This window comes from Dryobates pubescens, chromosome 26 (genome assembly GCF_014839835.1).
Source record: "Dryobates pubescens isolate bDryPub1 chromosome 26, bDryPub1.pri, whole genome shotgun sequence".
Taxonomy (NCBI): Eukaryota; Metazoa; Chordata; class Aves; order Piciformes; family Picidae; genus Dryobates; species Dryobates pubescens.
In genome coordinates, this window is record NC_071637.1 from 12,371,363 (window position 1) to 12,393,481 (window position 22,119).

At 42.9% G+C, this 22,119-nt stretch overlaps 1 protein-coding gene across 1 annotated transcript in view; it reads left to right on the forward strand.

Moving 5' to 3' along the window:
• Positions 1-22,119, forward strand: part of CDH4 (cadherin 4) — a 467,294-nt gene that overhangs the window by 416,804 nt on the left and 28,371 nt on the right. The window contains exon 8 of the mRNA XM_054173650.1: positions 5,361-5,498. Within this exon, the coding sequence (XP_054029625.1) occupies positions 5,361-5,498 (138 nt within the window). The remainder of the gene's footprint in view (positions 1-5,360; positions 5,499-22,119) is intronic.

A 22,119-nucleotide genomic window follows, 5' to 3' on the forward strand; every position in this document is an offset into this window, starting at 1 on the left:
ACGATGCCAGTCCTTTCTCATTCCCAATAAACCAACTTCCAAGGAAAGTTTTATTATTGGTCTCTTTCTGCATTATCTTGTGTTTTATACTATTGCATCACTCCTTGTTTCTGCTATTTAATTGTCATGTTACCCTTCTTCCAAACTGTTACTTCCTCCTGTACAAGGCGCTGCTATCTTTTTAACCAAGCCCTTGATCAGCGTCCCATTAACCAGCTTAACCAATTTCTTCATCTAATTCCTGTCTTCTGGAATTTAGCTGATGTATTTCTTGATGACACCATATCAGATGATTGACAGAAGAGCACATATATTAGATCTGCCACAGTTCCTTTAATTATTCTTTGCTTTGTAATTTTTTTCCCTTCAAAAGCTCTTCTTAATTGTTAGGTCAGGCTGAAAGCTCTGTGCTCACCAAGATGAGTATTTTTTTCCTTAGATTAAGCAGAGGCAGCACATTTGTTTTCCTTTAGCATGAAGGTTTGTTAGGTTTATTAAAAATACTGGCCTTGGAGCTCCCAGGGACTTCAGTGGGGCTGGATTTTCAGTCTAGACCCCCTTGGGGCAAAGGCTCATTTCTTTGGTTCTATAGCATCTTCACAAGAGCAAACATATAGTAACTGTTTAATGTCTCTGGGTTACCTCTATGCTGTATGTTTCTGACCTGTGCTATTAAAAAAAAAAGTTATTTTTGTAAAGAAAGGGAATATGAGAATTATTCTGTATGATCAAAATGCCATCAAGAAAATGTCTTTCGTGCTTGGGGGCACAGAGCTGCCTTTTTTTTTTCCTAATAGTTGTAACAATAATGATAGTATTAGGACAACAAACTAAGATGCCCCTGGAGATGATGTGACAAATTGGAAGGACATGTTGAAATTGAAATTGATTGAATAGTTCAATAAAATCAGCTTAATGCACAAAAGCAAAAAGGTTAGCTACAGGAAAACAAACAAAAAAAAATCAGTAATTTGTTATCTGCTGAGGCCAATCTCAGTGAAGATTGAATTAGTTATAAACTGAAAGTACCTACTTGAAAGCACCACCCCTGCATGCCCATGATGGATCCTTTCAAATGGAACTGGATGTGGATGGCAACTGAGTGCCTAAAGGTTTGACATAGCTCAGGCCACTTCCGTTTGGTGGACTTTGCAGTGTTAGGTTTGTAGTTGGACTTGGTGATCTTGAAGGTCTTTTCCACCTTCAGTGTTTCTGTGATTCTGTTCTATGATTTATCTGTCTTTGTGGTTTATACAACTTTACATACAAACCAAAGCCATTCTCTATGTCAGATTACACTTCTGCTCTAGGCACAATAGTTACATCTTCCACTGATGAAATGCAGTGTTGGTGATGTCTCTAAATTTCCACCAGCAGCTCACCTCATTCATGTCCACAACTGCTGCAGCTGTCTCCAGTATCCTGAGCTGCAGCACCCATCTCAAATGTGGTCATTCTGTAACAGTCTCACCTGGTCTCTCCATCCATTTGAGATCTGCTCTAATTCTTCACACACTCTCACTAGGCTTGGACTCCCTGCACTTGCTGGTACACTTGGAGCACTCATTTGCCTTCCTTCCCCCCCTCTCATCCACTATCTCTTTGAGGCTGGTAGCTCTGTACATTACTAAATTCTGGGCCTCTTCATTTTTGACATGGTACTATCTGATTGATACCATCTTTCTTGTACATTTCTTTAATTCACTGTTCTGGATTTGTGTGGGTTTTTTCATTAACACTGTGCTGCGATGCTCAGTGAAAGGCTCTTTGTTAAATAAAAAACTTTATTGTAAACCTGAGATTAATAAGGCAGAGTCTGAGTGCACACAGACACGCTTCTGTCAGCAGAGTAGGGATAATTTAATAAGCAGGAAAATGGTGAAGTTATCAGAACTATTAACTGAGACTTCCTAGACTCTTACCCCTTCTTGTACAAGAGGATTCATTTTTTCAAACCTGTGCAAACCTTTTGAGGTTCAACGAGACCAGCTGCCAAGTCCTGCACCTGGGCTGGGGGATGAAGGGCTGGAGAGAAGGGCTTGGGGGTGCTGGTGGGTGAGAAGCTGAACATGAGCAGGCAGCGTACTCACAGCACAGAAGCCAACTATGTCCTTCATCAAAAGCAGCATGGGCAGCTGGTGAAGGGTGGGGATTCTGTCCCTCTGCTCCAGCCTGCTGAGACCCCACCCGCAGTGCTGGGTCCAGCTTTGGGGCTCCACAATAAGAAGGGCATGGACCTACTCATGCGAATCTAGAGGAGGGGCATAAAGATGATCAGGGGGCTGAGGAACCTCTGAGGACAGTCTGAGAGATCTGGGTGGGGGGGTTCAGCCTGGAGAAGAGAAGGCTCTCAGGAATCTTTATAGCAGCCTTCCATTACCTAAAGGGGACCTACAAGAAGGCTGGAAAGAGTATTTTTGCAAGGGCTTATAGTGATAGGACAAGGGGTAATAGCTTTAAACTGAAAGAGGGTGGCTTTAGATTAGATAAAAGGAAGAAGTTTTTCACTGTGAGGGTGATGAGGCACTGGAACAGGCTGCCCAGGAAACTGAGGGTTCATTTTTCCAGCAAAGTTTTGGTTCAGAGTAAGTGAAGCAAGCTAGAAAGGAGCTGAAGGTGGTTGAAGGTTTGCAGGCTGGGTCCAGGTATGAGGAAGTGCTGTGCAGACAGAATGTGACCTTAGCCAAGGTCTGGAGTGTATTCTCAGAGTTCTCATTAAAGTCTGCATAACAGTGTCACAAGTTCCAGCATCACTTTTGACAGAGAAAGGGAGCTGCCTTTGCTGTGCCCTCGCTGGAGGCACATTGCTGCACCAGCTCCCCTGGGCTCCCTTGGAAAGAGGTCGGTCTGCCAGCACAGGGAACAGAAAAACACCAAGTTCAGAGGGAAGCCCAGTGTGAAGGAGCCAGCTCCATTACCCTCTTGGCTGCTGAAGCTCTTCAGTAAGGTGTGACAGCTGTGCCATCAGATGCTGTGAATTAGGTGTCTGCTTCTTACTGCAACGAGCAGCAGAGGTGGCTTGGCCCCTTCAATGCACTTCTGAAATGGCCTCCAACTTGTTCTTTCTAATTTATGTGGAGTCTGACTGAATCAGAGAATGCTTTGTGTTGTAAGAGACCTCTAAAGACCATCTAGTCCAACCTCCCTGCCATGGGCAGAAACATCTTTCACTAAATCAGCTTGCTCAAAGCCCTGTCCAACCTGACCTTGAAAACTTGTGATGAGAGGTATCCACAACTTCCCCACTTAGCTTGTTCCAGTGTCTCACTATCCTCATCATAAGAAAAAATAAAAAATTCTGCCTTGTATGTAATCCAAATCAGCTTAAAACCATTGTCCTGTCACTCTAGACCTTGGTAAAAAGTGTGTCTTTGCCTTTCTTAAAAGCCCTCTTTAATATTTAAAGGCTGCAATAAGGATTTCCCAAAGCCTTCTCTTCTCCAGGGTGAACAATCCCACCTCTCACAGCCTGTCCTCATTGCAGGTGTTAGAACCATTGCATCATTTCAGTTGGAAAGGACCTTTTAAAAGGTAACTTGCCCCTGCTTCTGTGATTTAAATCTAACTTGACTCACTAATTTTTTATCAGAGTTACTTCTGTCCACCTCCCAAGTTGTCTGTAAGAGAGAAAAAGGAAGGAAAATATTAAATGTAAATAATAAAGACATTGCAGCCTGACAGTGCTTTACAAATGGAGTAAAGGATGGCATTTTATGTGTGTGTATGAGCAAAAAAAAAAGGGCTAACAGTAGCTTCTCCCTCATGTTTTATTATGCAAGGTAGCATGAGATAATGAAAGTGCATTTCCCCAATACATTCCAGTTGGAGGTGCTGATGGATCCCTCTGTGTGATGTCTTGTCAATTTAGCAAGCTAATATCTGCCAATGAAAAGTCCTGGACTGAAGATAAAGCTAAAGTTCAGATCTGAGTTATTCTAGCAACTCAGAAGAATTAAAGAATTGAGCCAATTACAGTATTTCAAGAATGTTTATATAGGAGTAGGGAGACCTAGCTGCCCTAATTTCTTGCCCTTTGCAGTTCCATAGGATATTTGACAGCTTACACACATTTGTAACATGTAACACACACCTGGGCAGCTCCCAAGTCCCTGGGCTGTGTTTGCAGCCCAGGAGCAATCCAGCATGTGGCAGGGAAGTCCCTCACTTGCCTTCACACACAGCTTTTCCTGCACAACGTTGTGCCTCCATTTGGTTTCCCCACGCTCTGGGCTCTCTGCTGTGCAGTCAGAGCCATTTGGTCCTTGCATCCCCAGCTCATGTCTGGAATTAACACCTTAAACCTCGAGGAGTAGGGTGAAATGTTTAGCTTTGCCTTCGGTCACCCCAATTTGGGCTGCAGCCCTCTCTGGTCCTCAGCACATCTCTTTGCCCAGATTTCAGGAGAGGAGCTTTTCTTTCCTAGCTGCCTGTCAAGTGCTCTGTGTAGCCTGTGCACGACACGTGTAGACATCAAGAGTAAATTCTGCGCCTCCAAATGAATATTTATTGTTGAGGCTAGTTCTAAAGATCAGGAGGCTTTTCTCAGTGCGGGCAGATGTTCCTGAGTACAGAGACATCCTAGGGAGATGTACACACATGCAAGATCAGACACCCTCTCCTATTTTATTCAGGTTTATTTTCCAGTTGCACTGACATGCAGCATCTTTTAGAACTTTAATGTGTAGGTTTTTTGTGGCTGGCTGTGTCAGGATTTTTTCCTTTGAGGGCCATGTCGTTTGGGGTGCTCAGGAATTTAAATCATTTCCACTGAACTTCTGTTTATTGGACTGAATGGTTTGGGGGTTTTTTTAATCATCCTGGACTTCAGTTCTCCTTATTTACCAATATTACGTTGAGGATTGAAGCAGGGAGGGTATTTTAAGTATCAAAATGCTACGCAGACATCTGTGTGAGCAGAATGAGCTGGAAGGCTGCCAGGCAATGTTACTGTCAATTTGGGGGGTATAATGTTCTTGGTGATGTTTTCAGTGGAAACACATTAGCAAAGTTTTTGCTGTTTTTCAGGAGACAGAAACTAAGGTTACTGGAAAAAAAATTATGTTGCTTAAAAATTAACAGAAATGTCTGTTTCAACCAAGGACTTTTGCCCATAAGATGTTTGTTTTCCTATAAAACAGGTGATATCTACCATTCTGTGCAACAAACCCCATCAAAACCGTGACAGAAAATTTGCCTCTGTCTTTTTGGCTAACATTTTGAAACTAGTAAACCTCTTGGTCTGCTTAAAGATTACACTTACACATGAAATATTAACCGAGACTTTTTACAGGATGCCTTTTTGTTGCTCATCTATTTATTTCCTGATGTTTGTTTCTGTTCTGTTGGGTTTTTTTTTCCAGAAAGTTCAGCAGTATGTAGTCATTGTTCAAGCCACAGATATGGAAGGAAATCTTAACTATGGCCTCTCAAACACAGCAACAGCGATCATTACAGTGACAGATGTGAATGACAACCCTCCCGAATTCACTACCAGCACCGTGAGTATCTGTACCTCAGCAGGCTGATGCATGGACACACAATGTGTTTGTAATTCATGGATGTTGATAGCCAGCCTCTCTCTCAGCTGGTTTGGCAGATAGGAGGAACTTGATAGATAACCATGGAACAAAGATTTTTTGAGGGGAGAAAGGAGGGGGGGGAAAGAAAAGTGGAAAGATTCATGAACTAGCAAAACGATTTGGTGACCAATTTCGCTGAGGTGCTAAAGGAGCTGAAATAATGTGGCAAAGAGACTATCTCTGATTGCACCAAAGAGGATGCAGTTGTTTCACAGCAATTGGTTGTAGACATATCAGAGTAGTTATTGCTTATGAGTGAAATCCTGAGCAGTCAGAGATATTTCGGGTTTCGTGGCTCGGATATGATTTCAAGGAAGCAGTAAATACTCTAAATGGTAACAGGTATCCACTAAAATTTGTATTTCACTGATAGCTCTAACAGATGTATTTGTGTGTGCCAGCAGTAAACCTGCAGACATTCTTTAGCACATCTGGTTTCAATCAGCTAAAGAGCTCTCTTTTATTAGGACACTATTTCTCTATTCTGTTCTCGTGCTCCACACTGCTGTTACCAGGGGACAAGGGGGAAAAAATGAAGAGGTTTTAAATGACAATTTTGTAGAGCCAGTTAAGGTAGAAGTGAAAAATTGGAAGGTGAAATGATGTGGTCTAGTACCCTTTGTAATCCATAGACATGGAACATCCACGTTGGAAGCTGGAAAAGGGGAATTTTTAGACTGGATATTAGGAGGAAATTCTTTACAGTGAGTGTTGAGACACTGGAACAGGTTGTCTATGGAAGTTGTGGATGCCCCCTCCCTGGAAGCGTGCAAGGCTAGGTTGGATGAGGCCTTGAGCAACCTGGTCTAGTGGCAGGTGTCCCTGCCCATGGCAGGGGGGTTGGAGCTAGATAGTCTTTAAGGTCCCTTCCAGTCTAAACCATTCTATGATCCACATTATTTAGAAACCACAGTCCACATGCTAATAAATGAGGAATCATTGTGTAGCCACTATTCATGTGAGGGTCAACAAGGAGCAGTCAATGATGTATCTTAAACCAATGCCAAATCTTTAAAGGTGCAGAAGGTCTAACTGCATTGTGCTCAAGTCACTGAACATCCTTTGAGAAATGCTTTTATCATTTAGATTATTCTGAATTTTCATTCTGTCTTAGAGGTTTTGCAAATATTTCTTCATGTAGTACCAAAGTTTCCCCTTAGTCCTGCCCTTACAAACTACAAATAGTTAACAGAACTCAGGGAAGTCATGCAGAGCCCAGTTTATGCCACCATGGACCCAGACTGACTCCATGCCAGCTGTGGGGTCTGGGTCCTTCCCGCACATCTCCATCGAGATGAGGCTTACGGATGTGATGCACTCAGCTCCCAAGCTGCCCCAGCATTTTCTGACAAAGTGAATTTGCTCTAGATTCTCAGAAAAAGAAAGACACTCAATTCCTTCTGAATCAGAGAAGAGTGGGCACCCAACACATTTTCTGTGCTCATGAACACACCAAGCTTTGTATTGTAAAGCTGTCATTAAATATCTCCTTAAGTATGATACATACAGTTGGGAAGAGCCATAAGAATCTGATACAAGTCTTGGGCTGTGTGGTCCTTTCTCCTGCCAGCATGGGATTGTTCTCTCTGGAAAATTCTATAGCAACCAGTCTTACAGGGTGTTGTGTCTCTCAGGCCATGGGACTTTTCAGCACAGCATTGTGTGTGTCCCATCTTGCTGGTGTTTGCAAGGAGGGACCTTATTCTGCCAGGTAAATACTAGTTTAACCTACATTTGAGTGAAAAAGGAATGACATCTAGTGGCCATGTCATTTAAGCACAGGTTGTTCCAGCTGACCCACGTTTCCTGGTCCTTGTCTCCCAATGGAAGTTAGGAGGTGAGGTTTGGGATAAGGGGATGAGCTGTATCAGGATTTGTCACACACACCCGTCAGTGCCTTGTGGAGGGCAGCATGCCTCCAGATGTGGTGTATCTTAATGTCTTTCCAAAGCTGAATCTGATGGAAGGTGGGATAATGGAAATTTGCTTACAGGTGAATTCTGAGTATTTAATGTCTAGTTAATGTGTGTTAGACCTAGTAGGAATAAAAGCATTCAAGAGAATTACCCACAGGATTGTGTTAAATGGATTAGAAAACGCTACTCTTCCTCTGAGCAGGGCTGGTGTTTTACCATTGTTTCTCTAATTTCAATCACTGAAGAAGAGTTTCACAAGGGCCAAAGGGCTTTACTCAGTAGCACATGGGACTTCATAAAGATTTGAAAACCAAAGGTGTTTTACAATAATATTTTCTGATTCTATGGAAACAAATACCTTTGATATACTTCTGGGTATAGCCAGGATGAATTTCATGTGAGCATGAAAGTATAACATGGGGTTTTTTCCTGACTGGCAGAGAGAACAGCATCAGGCTGATCATTCTTTTTAAAGATGAGCTGAATCTCCTTCCTGTCCTCAAATAGTATAATCTGCATGTTAACACCTCTAAAAAAAAATAGCAAAAATCTCTTTCCAGGAAAGCTACAGCTCCTCAGAGGGTAAGCATACCCAGGGTCTCTTTTAAGCCTGGGGACTGTTTGGAGAGATACAGTATATTTTTATATTAAATACTTCTGTGTTGAGATGCTGTTGTAAAAACAGAATCAGCTGAATAACTGAAATTGTGGTTTGCTCTTGGAGAGCTGCCAGGCAAAAGGAACTCAAGGAACTGTGTTCAGCACAGACACGTACAAAGGCCCACCCTATAGTGCTCCTAAATTACCTGTCATTCAGCCAGGGTGGTTTTAGACTTAATCGTTTCTGGATAAGAATGTAGCTCAGGAGGACACTGCACCATGCTGGTGTCACAGCTCATGTATTCAGCAGCAGGAATTAGTGTTACTGTGTAAAATTTAACAACTAGACAGGAGAGAAGAAAACAGCCACTGTGATGAGCAAGGAAGTCAGGTCACGTCCATAGTTGTGTGCGCCGTGCAGGGGGGTGAGGAGAGTGCGTGCATGGAGGATGGGAAATTGCAGGCACACGAGTACAAGAGCCAAAATCACACGTCCAGAGGAGCAGATGACCTGAGGAGGTATGATGGTTAACGGCCATCCAAATACCAGATGGGCTGTGATCAAAATGTAGTGCTAGATGAAAAGTGGAAAAGAGCAATAAAAACCACATGGAAGATCCTTAAATGTACAAACTGAAGATACTCTGATAAAACTCCAAAATTATTGCTTGCATGCATGAAAGGGGATCAGTGGTGGTTTCATACCCTTTAGTACATCACCATCACAGGGGTTGGTCTAGGTGACCTTTAAAGGTCCCTTCCAACCCAAACCATTCTGTGGGAAGATCCTATGCAATAGCAGAGGAGGAAGCAACATTTCTTATACAGAGGATTCTGAAATTATGTGGAGAGGACAGGAAATCACAGTCTCTGGACAAAAAAAAATGTCCAGTCTCCATCAGCAAGTCACCACCAGTCCTGGTTGTCATGACCAAGACTATATTCATCCAGCCATGAGGCACTGGGGTATGTCAAGGACAAAGGTGACCTCCTCTAGTCCTGTCCAGCTCTGGTATTTTGTGGTGGTGAAGGTTTTCTCAATCTGTGATGATATCTGACCATGCTGAGAAGCATCAGAGAGCAGCTAACAGTGAGGAAACATCTCAGGAGAGGTAACCCCAGGGTGGGAAGCAATCAGATCGGCACTGGAAGAGTGGAGCATCCTATGAAACGCCATAAACATCCCAGGCAGCTATTTTGGGCAGTTGTAATGATTTAGTGCAGGACCGTGACCCAGGAAATGCTCTTCAGGCTAGCTAAGGGATTTCAGCCTGGTCTTTGTGTTGTGTTCTTCATGTGACATTGTCCCTTGCAAAAAATAAATGGAGAGAGACAATTCTTCTCTCTGCTGAAGAGCAGAGGTATGGATTCTGTGTGAGCAGAGGTAATGCTGTCCTCACAGCATGCCCATCCAGCCCATGCACACAGCCCTGGATCAGATGCCGTGGAAGAGGGTGGTTTAATTCCCCATGCCCAAGTTTTGCACTGTACTTAGGAAGTGATTATCTGTGATAGTTCATTTTTGTGACATTGTTGACAGGGTTTGCATCTCTCAAATCACCAGCTGGTGTAAACCAGTGACATTTTAACTGGACTGTGCTACAATGGCTGTGTGGGAAGTTTTACTGGGAAACTGGCTCCATTACTGTTACAAGATAAATGTACTGGTATCAGTGTGCCCTCTGTTATCCAGAGTCCTTGTTGCTCATAAGAGGGTCATGTCCTCTGACATGTCTTAATTATGTGGGAATTTCTCAGCCTGCCTTCAAATATTTATCTCTGGTGTGCAGGCGAGTTGCGTTTCTCCCATATTAATGCAGATCTGTAGCAGAGCCTCTGGCCAGGTGCTCACCTCAGATACAGGGGAGGTGCTCTCAAATTAGTGCTGGGTTTTGAGAGATTAAAAGGAAACCAAGACAGAACAACGCTGGATAGTCTGAGGTGATATTTTTATGCAAGGTGGAGGCATCCTTTTTGCTCACAGAAGGGTTGTCTTTAATTCCAGGGAAATCTTTAACACCTGTCAGGCGGGAATGCCCTTTCCAGTCTGACCCGTGATACTGTTAATAGCCATCCAAAGGTTTCCACTTTATCTAAGGAAATGCATAATCAGAGGGGAGGAGAAGTTAAAGAAATCCATGCCTACACTTTACTCATATAAAGTCTATTTTTATCATATTCAATCAGGAACAATCAGGCTCAGAGAGGAGACGCAGATGAATTTGCATGATCAGTCTTCTGTGTCTTAAATGTTAATTAAAAGTTATTTTAAATTTGCCTACTGTGCAGAACTTGTTTTTATAGTAGCCTGTGTAAGAGAAATATTATTTCACGGGGCTGAAGTGCCCATGATTAGTTGAGCTTGTGGATTCTTAGGAAAACCTGCCTGGCAATCAACCTCTCCTTTAAAAAAAAAATAAAAAGAAAGGGAAAAAGGAAACTGGGCTATTCAAGTTCTTTAAGCTCCTGAGCCTTAGGAGGTCTTATTTAAAGCTACTTTAAAATTTGCCCTTTGGCACTGCTTTGAGAATCTCCTCTTCTGAGGCTGAATCCAGTGGAGCATGTTTTAAAGAGGCAGCTCTAGGACCACATCCCCTTCCCTGCCGCGCTGCTTCGCTGGCTAATCTGGGCACTGACTCCCATTAGGACCAGCTCTAAAGGCTTAGGACTGGACTATCAGGCATGGGTGGATGCTTCACAGCACCTGGGCAGTGGTGGGAAAGGCAATCTGGCCAAAGGCTGGCTGTGAACTCAGAGCAGAGTGGCTTGTACAGGATAACTGCATGCAGAGATGCTCATCTAGCAGAAGGAATGTAGTGCTGGGTAAGGTTAATCTAGTTACAAAGTGGATTTGGCTGATCAGTGGAGAAGCAAGTATTTGTTGCAAGTATGTTGGAAAAGGCAATTCTTGCCAGTTTTTAACTGGGCTTCTTAATTAATAATGTCAGGTCAGACTCCTCTCTGGCTGCTGCAGTAACACTGAGTTAGTTACCTGGCTGGTGCTGGACTGAATCAGCAGCCAAGTCTGCAGTGAAGAGCACACCACTTCATGAGCAAAATGGCATGGAGATATGCCCAAGTTAAAATGGATTTGGGGAGTTTGGCACTGTATGGCCAAAATGTGTGACCTTTGTGCAGGTATTCTGGTTCCTCTGAACACTCTGGGAAATGGTAATGAGCCCAACTCTGAGCAGTGCTTTGAAAGCTGAAAGTGAAGCAGGCTCTCAGCACATCACTGCCATGCTAACATTGTCCTTTCCCATAAATAGTTCTTCCTTCTCCTGCTTTGATGTTTCTTTCCCATTTTCTCTCCCATCTCGACCATGATACCCTAGTGCACATCATTTTGTAAAGCTAAACAAGCCAAGCTCTCTCCAACCCCTTTTTAGGTGACAGCATTCCATTCCCCTGGTTATCTGGCTAACCCTGCTCTGCTCAGATTTCTTTCTTCTGACCCAATTTGTGTATAGTAATCCAGATGAGATTTTTTCAGTGTCTTGAGCAAGAGCACTAATATTTGCTAGGATCAAATTTGCCTTTTTGACAGCCGTGGCGTAGAGCTCTCTGAGCCCTCCTGCTCTGTGAATTTGCCAAAACTCCAGAAAAGCAAACAAGCATAAGTCAAAATTGTATTCCTTGTTCTGTGTGCATTTGTTCTCATGTTAATGCTGCTAAAGGACAAAATATAGCTGTGCATCAACCAACACAAGAGCAACACTGTCCAGAGCTGCAGAAACAACTGATAGGAGCTGTAAAAATATGACTTTTTTTGCAAGTGGCAAAACTTGGGGTGAAGGCTTCACCTAATCTCCACCCACCCCACCCCACCCCCCAGAGCTGAATCTTGCTGAGCTCTGGTTTTAATAGAGTTCAAGAATAGCAAAGTAGCAAGGAAAATGCTCAGCCTTTCCTTCAGGCTGAAAGGCACTGACTTCCAAATGACTGTGATGAAAAGATGTAAGTAAGTCTAGCCTGGGGAAACAATGGTGGTAGGAAACCAAATCAGCCTGCCAGTGGTTTGGAGTTTCCTTAGCACATTTATAGGCAGATGTATCCAGAAGCTTTCAGGACACGTGAGAATGAGGAGGAATCCCTTGTGCACATATGCATACAAAGAATGCTGTGAAGGGAGAACCCCTTTTCAGTGGGATAGTCTGCAGACAGAAAAAGGGACCAGGTTGCCTACTAAGGACATCCTAAAAAAAGGTCTTGCTATACTGGTCCAGGGAAAAAACAGTAGAAATGGGTAGCTAACCTACCACACAGGAGCTGGGTGTGTGTTCAGATCCAGAAAAGATCAAGGACTTAAATCTTGAGAGCCGTGTACCTCATTTCCCAGAGTATAGACTAAAGCTGCATATGTAGGTGCCCATTCGGCTCTCAAGGTTCCCCTTATTGCACCTGTACCATTCAGAAAGTCCACAAGGTCTACAATAACATTTGAATATAGATTAGCCTGGATGCTACAGAATTTAAAGATCATCAACATATTGCCCGTGGCGTAATTTAGAGGCAGTTGTCAGAAGAGGTAGAAATTAAGTTGAACAGCACAGGTCAGAGCTAGCAGGGGGGAAGACCTAATACCACAGTGAGACTATTTGCAGGACTGCATTGTTTTACAGCTGAAACAAACCCAGGAGGTCTGTAGAGTCCTGCAGACAGGCTTCAGCGTTAAAAATCAATTGTGCTTTCATGGAGAATCCCAGGTGACTCTGTTTCCTTGCAATTTTCCAATCAAAACGCAGCTCAGCCAAACTCCACAGTAGAGCTGGGGCTGTGACAGAGCTGTCATCATCTAACTGAAATAAATTATTGCCTTCCAGTGAAATGAATGTACCCAGTAGCAATTGGGTGGAGGAGCACCTAGCTAATTCTGGGTGCATTTCAATTAAATGTGCAAAGTCTTAAAAACTACAAATCAGTTTAGTTTTCCTGACTAGGAACTCGGTGTTTATGAATTGCAATGGGCTTTCTGCATCCCAGTGCAGGTCCTGATGAAAATCTTTGGCATGAACAATGAATTAGACAAGGGTGTTAGGTCAGGGAATAGTGGTAACAAACAGCACAAGCAGAATCTGTGTTATTTCTTCCCACCCTGTCTCAGCCTTGCCCAGTACTTGCCACACTGGGTGCTAGGGGCTTTGCTGCTGCAGCCATGGTCATGAAAGTTGTAGACAGGCAGATGTTGGTCTCTTCTCCCAGGCAGCCAGCACCAGAACAAGAGGACACAGTCTCAGACTGCACCAGGGGAGGTTTAGGGTGGATGTTAGGAAGAAGTTCTATACAGAGAGAGTGATTGCCCATGGGAATGGGCTGCCTGGGGAGGTGGTGGAGTCGCCACCATTGGAGGTGTTCAGGAGAAGACTTGATGGGGTGCTTGGTGCCATGGGTTAGTTGTTTAGGTGGGTTGGATTGGTTGATGGGTTGGATGCAATGATCTTGAAGGTCTCTTCCAACCTGGTCTATTCTATTCTATTCTATTCTATTCTATTCTATTCTATTCTATTCTATTCTATTCTATTCTATTCTATGTCTTGACCTGGCTTTTGAATCAAACTGAACTTTGGAGACAGAACCCAACCTGAGTGCAAAGCCTGTCCAACAGAATGTAGGAGACATGGTGCCTACACCCTTTTGATTCCGATACAGAATGAGTGAGGTCCCCAACTCAGGATGCAGATTTTTTGTGAGCAGGACAGCTCCTTGCAGGCATCTTGAAGTGCCTGGGGGCTGTGGAGAACACAACACGCTTCATACTCTCTCGTGGATGCTCAGCTTTTGCTCTTTATTTTGTCACCTCTTTCATCTAAAATGAAAGATATTTCTCAGTTTATGAGAAAACAATCATTCCTCATGTCTTAATGAAAAGAGCATAAGCCCTCTCTGTGATTTCTGTGAAGTCTTTACACCAGTGTAGCATATGACAAAGAGGATGAAATACCTTTGAGACTGAGTAGTCTGCAAAATGGATAGATAGATACAAAGATGTACAAGTGCACAAGCATGGATATGCATATAGCTAGATTCAGAGCATACGCAGATACTGTTATAAGGCAAACACCCATCAATAATATCCAGGTCTCTACTCCCAGACAAATTGTAGGTTAAATGAATTATTCCATTACATTGTGTGGGTATATATGCATTGATAGAGAAAAATATGGTCACCTTGATAGGAGTCTCATACTAATAGACCCCATTAATCAAAGCCTGAATTTACAGTGGCTTTGGTTTTGTTTATTTCCTTTCAGTCCATTCATTCTCAAATTACCACCAAATCAATCATGTGCAGCACTTCAAACCAACTGCCATTTGGTGAAACAGTTTTGGTTCCTCTCTGTTACACTGAGCATTAGTTAGCAAGGCATAGTTCAAGGCTCTGTTTAGCCTAATTCTGTCCTGAGCCTCATTGGAACCAGCTGGATTCTTCCTTGTAAATGGGTCAGTCACTGGGGAAAAAAAAAAATATATATATATCAAATGTAATCTTGAGATTGCCCAAAAAAGTTTGAAATAAAGGGAGGCAAAAATTAAAAAAAAGAAGATAATTTTATTTCTCTTCATTGATACCTGCCTGGTGGTTAAAAGGAGGATTAAAATGAGGTCATTAAACTTTCCTCAGAGACAAAACCCAGACCTTGGTGGCAATATGCTTAATCAAATACAAAAGTGAAGCTGCCCTGAACGAATAGCTCAGTTTTATAGAATATCTAATTACTGAAATGTCTGCTGCTGCAGAAGGAGAAAAAAAAAATAAAATAAGAAGGTGGGGTGGGAGTTAATTGCAATAACAATTCAAGAAGATAAAGTTTTTTTCTGAATTAGGTCTACACAAGAAGCTAAATTGAGTTGATTAAGTAATTTTGGTTTCAGGAACACCCTTGGCGGAGGTTAGTAGTAATGAATTTTTCAGAGCTCAGAGTTTCAAATTGCCAGAGACCAGTGATTTAAAAAATGGGAACAATAGGCTCATTACAGATTGCAATTTTCTGTCACCAAAAAGAAAAAAAAAAAAAAAACAAAAAAAAGCAAGAAGAAGAAGGGAATATAAGAAATGCTCTATTGGTCTCTCTCATATTGGACACATGTACTGCTTGGTGTAAAATCAAGAGTAATACAACCTCCTCTCTCTCGTTGCTGGAGAGCACAATCCCAACCAATTACAGCTACAGCACTGCACAGGATGCTGCTCATGGCCTGCTTCTCAGCATGGAAGCAGTTGAAATCAAGGAGCAGCAGCGCAAGCTCTGTGCCTGTGTCCCTCTCACACATATATATGCCCACCTGTAACATACAGCACAATGCTCTGCTTTCCTTACAGTGCCTGTAGGTAGCTGTGCGTACTGGGGCTGAGCATATCCATCATCAGCGTCGGAGTGAGACCTGGTAATTTGTTTTGACGTTGGATTTTCTAGCCTGCTGTTTTGCTGCTTTATGCAGTCGAGTTAATGCTGTCAAAACACAGATGATATCTGTACGCTGGCAAGACCACCCCCAACCCATGCGGTATGACAGCACCTATCAGCTATTGCTTGCCATAACCCATTTGTCATGAGCTGTTCCATTTGCAACATCCGGCAGTGCTGTGTCTCCTGATGTCATATCTCTTTTAGCAGGGACTTCTCTCCTACTTCTCTGTCCTTGTTTAGTCTGTTTGAGGTCTGGAGGGAGGAGCTGTAGACCACATCTCCAAAGCATGCTTTTCATAATGCTGTGGAGGAATTGTCCAGCGAGAAAGAGGTGCCAGGAGATGTGTGAACCACGTGTGTGTAGCAAGGTGTGACACAGCTGGGTGTAATCAAAGGAAACAGCTGCAGAGAAGTACCCTTCGTGTTCTGTGGTGTGTTGTGATGGAAATCCCTGTGGTCTCCATCACCTGATACAAGTGTGTGGATTAGACACTGTTGTCATTATCTCTGGTATGTCAGTCAAGCTAACATTTCAAGGAGAAATGAGAGGTCAGTGCTCTCAGATCTCACATATTTACTTACACCACTGTTTCTTGTCAAACATTTCTCCACCTGTAGCATTTCTCTCAAATGTTCGTGATTTCTTCTAGGTTGTGCACCTCTTTCTGCTTTTGGATATATATTAAATATCCTAATTCTCCTCCTAAGCCCAGACCTGGCCTTGGAGGGCCCAATTCAGTTGTTTGAATGCAGACACTTTGCATCATCCAGGAGGTCCCTAGTTAGGTAGGACAGCCACACCGCCCTGTGGAGGTGTATCTCCATGTCTGCCAAATGTGCCAGGCAAATGCCTGTTTGCAGTGGATTGTTTCATTATCTTAAAGGTACACAGCATCTCAGGCAGTGATGCAAGGCTGAGATATTCAAATACTTTTTGTAACTCCATTATTGCAAGGCACTGAAATAAATCCCCTTTGGAAGTTGGCTAACTTCCTTGGGTCAGCAGCTCTCTAATTCTTCAATATTCTGTTGCCTTAAAAACAGTTGCTTCCAAAGGATGTCATGTTTAAGAGGATATATATCTGGAATTTCATTAAGCACATTTCACTTATGAAATCTTTAGTGACATGCTGGGGTGGGGGGAGGAGGGGAAAGAGATTTAGCAAAGGATTTGGTAGTTCTGTGAGTTTTGTCAAACACTTCTAACTGTTGAGGATGTCTTAATGCTTCCCAATTGTAGAGGAGGTCAGGACACTGAGAACAGCCAGAGATCAAACGAGGATGGCTAAGAAATCTCACATAGGTTTTTTCAGCATACTAGGTTTTCAAACAGTTTGGCTTTGTGCAATATCTTGTTTTCACTGCCAACAAATAAGAGACATGAAATCATGTTTTCCTTCTAAATTTATAAGAATCTAGTGACTCCTTCTTTTCTCTTACCCAATACCCTCCCATTTCTCACTGTCTTTCTCTTCTCTGGTACAGAGAAGAGAAGTAGTTGAAGACCTCTCTGCTTATTGCAAGGGATTGGACTAGATGACCTTTAAAGGTCCCTTCCAACCCAAACCATTCTGTAACTCTATGACTTAAGGGACTTTATCTGAAAGTGAGCTCAAAAGGGCAAGTTTCCTCAGCTTGCTTCAGGACAGGGCTACATTTGAACCATCTGGGTTAGTCTGCAAACTAGAAGTGCCCTTCGGCAACTCCTGCACCGTGGAGATGTGTCTCTTACTCCTGATTTGCTTCCCATAGAAACCATGGCTCAGGAGAGCTGTGTGGTTACACACAGTTCTCCCTGTCAGTGCAGGCTCTCACCCCACTGACAGGCATTGCCATTAACACTTTGGGCAGCAGTAAGGACATAAAAAATGGGCCATCATGACATCAGCTCAGAAAATCACATCTTTAAACCACAACAGCAGCACTTGTAAAATAAAACACATGCTTCAGTGCCTTTCTCCAACAAGGAGGCTCATCTGTCCATTCTGTTTCTGACCAGACCTTGTGGGCTTTCCAGTATCTGATGGTGGTGTTCCAATCTATCTAGTCCATAAAAAAAAAAGGAAAAAAAACCTTATAAAATCCCATGTGTGCTAATTCTGAGACTAATCTGGAAATCAGAGAGATTTCAACTGCAGTGCAGAGGAGGTTTGAGCTGGAGTCATCAGGCAGACAAGCTGAGCTGTGCTATGCAGGAAACTTGTTAAAAATCTCAATACCAGGATTATAGTACACATAAAAAATTCTGATTCAGTACTCTTAAAATTCTCCCTTTCCCAAATGCCTGTCTTCACATCCCAAAGGCACATGAGTGGCTTTTATATGCCTTAAAATCTGGGAAAAAAATTAAATTAAAAACTCATTACGAGGAGTGGGCAGCTAATAAGAAAATTCTAAACCAGACTTAGCAGCTTAAGGCCTTTCTTTATGAAACTTTATTATGGGTGACTGAATTGAAACATCCTCTTCTTACACATTTCACCAAGAAATAAGAGTCAGACCTGTGGAGTACATTTTGCTCACTGAGGAGCTGAACTCTGTCACACAGTTTTTGTCAGTCTGGCTTATGTGTGCGTCAGGGGAAAATATGCTTTCAAAGTTTTGTTCAAAACAGCACAGTTCTTGCTGCTGTGCAGTTTGAAGAAAGAGATCTGAGGCGTGATGTTTCAACAAATGAATGAATTTCACCCTCTTTTAAGGAAGATGGGGGGCATTGGAAAGGGTAGGCAGCCCAGTCTGCCCATAGAAAGCTCTCCTCCTCCCACGGTGGGTGAGGCATGGGACAGCAGCACTGTTTGAGGTCAACAAACTGACTCATTGGCCAAACTGCTGTTGGCCTTGAGAGGGTGAAGTTTCACAGCAGGTTGTTCTTTTAGCCAGTTTTTCCCCAGCTATACAAACCTGCTCAGGTGTCTCAGTGGAAGGCACACCGTTCTCCGCCAGCCTTCTCATCCAGGAGTTTTCCCATCTTGGTAGCTCAGCGAGGATCACAGGGCTACATGGCAGCGCACTGGGGAGATCAATAGACTAATCCAGGCTGACCTAATGGATTTATCAAGTAACACATTAATTAATGATGCTCTCTGGATCCTGCCCAAACCCAGGCAGCGGAGGGCAGGACACAGCTCCAGCCCCAGTTCTGTAACTGCCCCGGGAGACATGGACATGTCACTTAGCCTTTAGTTTTTGCAGCTGAAGGAAAGCATAGGGCTGTCAGCCACAGTAAAGCAATGATGTGTCTATGCAAAAATGGTTTATTACATAAATGTATGTATGTATTATTTTTTTTAAAGAATGGGGCTTTGTAGGTGGTTCCAGCTGTTTTAAAATCTATGCCTCTATTTAAAAGATAGCATTGCTAATTACACCTGACAATCAAATAGTCTGCAGAAAGGTATCAGCTACCTCTTCCTGCTGTTAATTCTGTAGGCATGAAACAAAGGTATGTTAGACAAGAGAGCAAATGAAATGTTCAAAGGATTCTTGTCTAAAACTGGAAAATAAAAGGCTGTGCTATCAGATCAGAATTTTAACATATACTGTTTCCACTGGCTCCTGACATAAAATCTTTTATTGTTGAGTATAAGCATTGTTAAAGGTCACTGTTGCAAAGGCTACATCATTTAGCCAAGATGAGATCCCATTTTGGATAAATACACAATTTTAGTTCCTAACAAGGAGATAGTATCAGGATTTGAATGTACAAGAGTGCTGGGTTACAGATTAAAGGCTTTTGTGTTCTGGAAACCACACTATGCCAGATTTCACAAGTTTCAGTGAGATGTGCAAGTCCCCAAAGTCAAGTAGGTTGATTAAAGTGGTTCCTTATAGCCTTTGAAATACAGATAAAGTGCAGCTTTCCTACATGGGGTTAATGCAGATGATTTCTTTTTCTTCTTTTTTTTTTTTTTCCTTGACAAGGCTGTATGCCTTTCCAAGGACATAATTTTAATCTCTTTTTAAACCTTTCATATGGATGTTGTAAAAAGCTCCTTTGTGTAGTAATGCATTTTTATAAAATACCTACATTCCTATGCAAACGTCGAACCTCATTTCATAAGATATATTTATCTGGCAATGGTTATCTTGCAGCAGGAGAGTGTCATGTGTCATCATTTCTCTGGCATCTTTTCAGACTGTCACAAGAATGCAACATCTGATAATGAAAAAAAAATAGTGCTCATTGTCAGACATGCAAACTTCCTTTTCTTTTTTAATATCCTTTTACTGTTGCGTGCTTTCATCTCTGAACTCTTGGCAAGTACTCTAAGAGTCTTTGAACCAAGGTGAAATGAGACCTGCACATTTCTTCTTCACAGAGGCTGAAATGAGAGGGGTTTATTCTGCTGCTTCTGAAAGAAAGGGTGTAGCTTGCTGCTTCTCCAGGGGAAGTTTAGGCTCAAGGTGAGGAGAAAGTTCTTCACAGAGAGAGCTGTTAGCCATTGGAATGTGCTGCCCAGGGAGGTGGTGGAGTCACCGTCCCTGGATGTGTTCTAGAGGGGACTGGACGTGGCACTTGGTGCCATAGTTAAGTAGTCACGATGTCTTGGGTGACAGGTTGGACTTGATGATCTTTGAGGTCTTTTCCAACCTTATTGATTCTATGATTCTCCATTCCTGCTTTGTCTTTATATTCAAAGAGTAAGTGTTGTAATTTAATCCAAAACTAGCCATTCATTGCAATTTTGACCAGATAACATCAGTAAAGACAAAGCATAAAGCACATCACTCCTTGTATAAACTCCCTTGTATAAACTCCCAGTCAATAAGTCTGGCTCCACCACACCATGCTTAGAGCTGTGGAAGTTGCTTTGCAGGCAGGTAAGGCATTTGAATAGCACAAACCACTGAAGATGGAGGCAGAACTTGCAAAGCATCCTTTTGAAGTTGTGAGCTAATTGTCTTGCACTTCCCTCTGCTCAGCTGGGCCAGGCTGACTCCTGCTCAACCACAGCAAGACAGTGCCTGCAGAGCAAGACAGTGAGCTGGCAAGAGCATGTTGAGCTTTATAGATAACGTTTGGGGAAGCATTTGCCACATGGCACATACCTCGTCTGAGGTACGATCTGCATTCATGGATGGACTGTAGAGCAGACCTAAGGGAATGTGAAACTGAAGCAGGGAGGCTGCAGTGCAGAGGATGTTGCGGGCATGAGCCTGAAAAGCCAGCAGCAAAGAGGCTTATGAAGGGGTTGTTGAGTGGTTTAATGCAGAGCATGGGATGCCTCAGGAAAAAAGCGAGAACATTGGGAGTCAGAAGGTGATCATCATTCAAGACCACACCAGAGCAAGGAGTTCTTTAATAAAATGTGGTTAGGAAATGAGCATCACAAAATCTGCTTAGCAAAATACAGTGATTTTGTGGGGATTTGAGTGAACTTGTGGTCTCTGCCATGGTGGAGCAAGAACCTGGAGGTCACTGTTTGACTGTCACAGAGACTGATAGCCTAGTCTGACCCATATGGACTAGAGGGAGTAGGATAATGTGCAGACCTGGTACAGTCATCCATGCAGCAAACAATATTGGAAATTAAAGGTCAGAGAATTGATAGTAAGGCTTAAGAAAACAGCAATTAGGCTTCTAGGAAGAAAAGCTAAATTACCAGTGGTAGGAGTAAGGGGGGAAGAAAAAAAAAAGAGGATTATTGATCTAAATATCAAGTTGGCAGATACACAGAGTACAATCTAGAGGTTTTTTACACCTCTGGGCTTATTCAGCCCCCACATTGAAAAAAAGCATGCAGGCCTATAAAGATGGAATAAGAATCAATCAATTAGGATGGCATTTGCTTGTTTCTGCGCTGCAGCTGGGTAGGCACATCACAATTAATGATTTATTAGGAGATTTTCATCCTTTCCCCCCCCCCCCCCCCATTTTACACACATTTCTAGAACCAGACTGCAGTTGTTTATTAATTTGCCTGGTACTCAAGTGTCTCTATTAAATATTGTGTGGAAAAGGTAAACAGTTGGCTCACATGCTTGCACTTGGTTGGGAGTATGCCCTTAAGGGTGGAGGAGCTGTGGGTTGGTGTCCGGGCTGGGTCCCTGCTCACACAGTTTGTGTGGCCAAACACAGCCCTCATATAGGGTTCCCCAGCTGCATATCACATCGTGGCCAGAGATGCTGCATAAAGGGGTGGCCTGGCAGCAGAAAGTGGTGGGAGATGGGACACCCCTCACCATGCATGTTCGCTCACTCTCATTGCAGCCTCTCATGACCTCAGGGAACTTGAGAAGATGCAGCGCTTTGCAGCAGTCATAGCTGTCAGGGGAAGGGCTCAGAGTCTAATAAGAGAACTGAGATGCCCTTATGCTTCTACGTTAATCCTAGCTATAGGTCATAAAATACTCTATTTCTCCAGGCAATTCAGCCTTCATAAACTGCTTCTGTCTGTAACAAATGTTGTGACATCATTAGCAAATCTTGGAGACAGCACAGAAATCTTTCCTGCAGACATTCAGGTGAAAAAGCCACTGTTTGCAGAGTTTTTTAGCAAAAGCAGCTTGAAAAAAGTAAGAATGTTGGGGGGGAAAGGAGCTCCCTTTAGAAGGAAGCCTGAATAATTATCTTTGTATTCATCCATCTCAATTCCACACCTCCCTAGGAGTGGG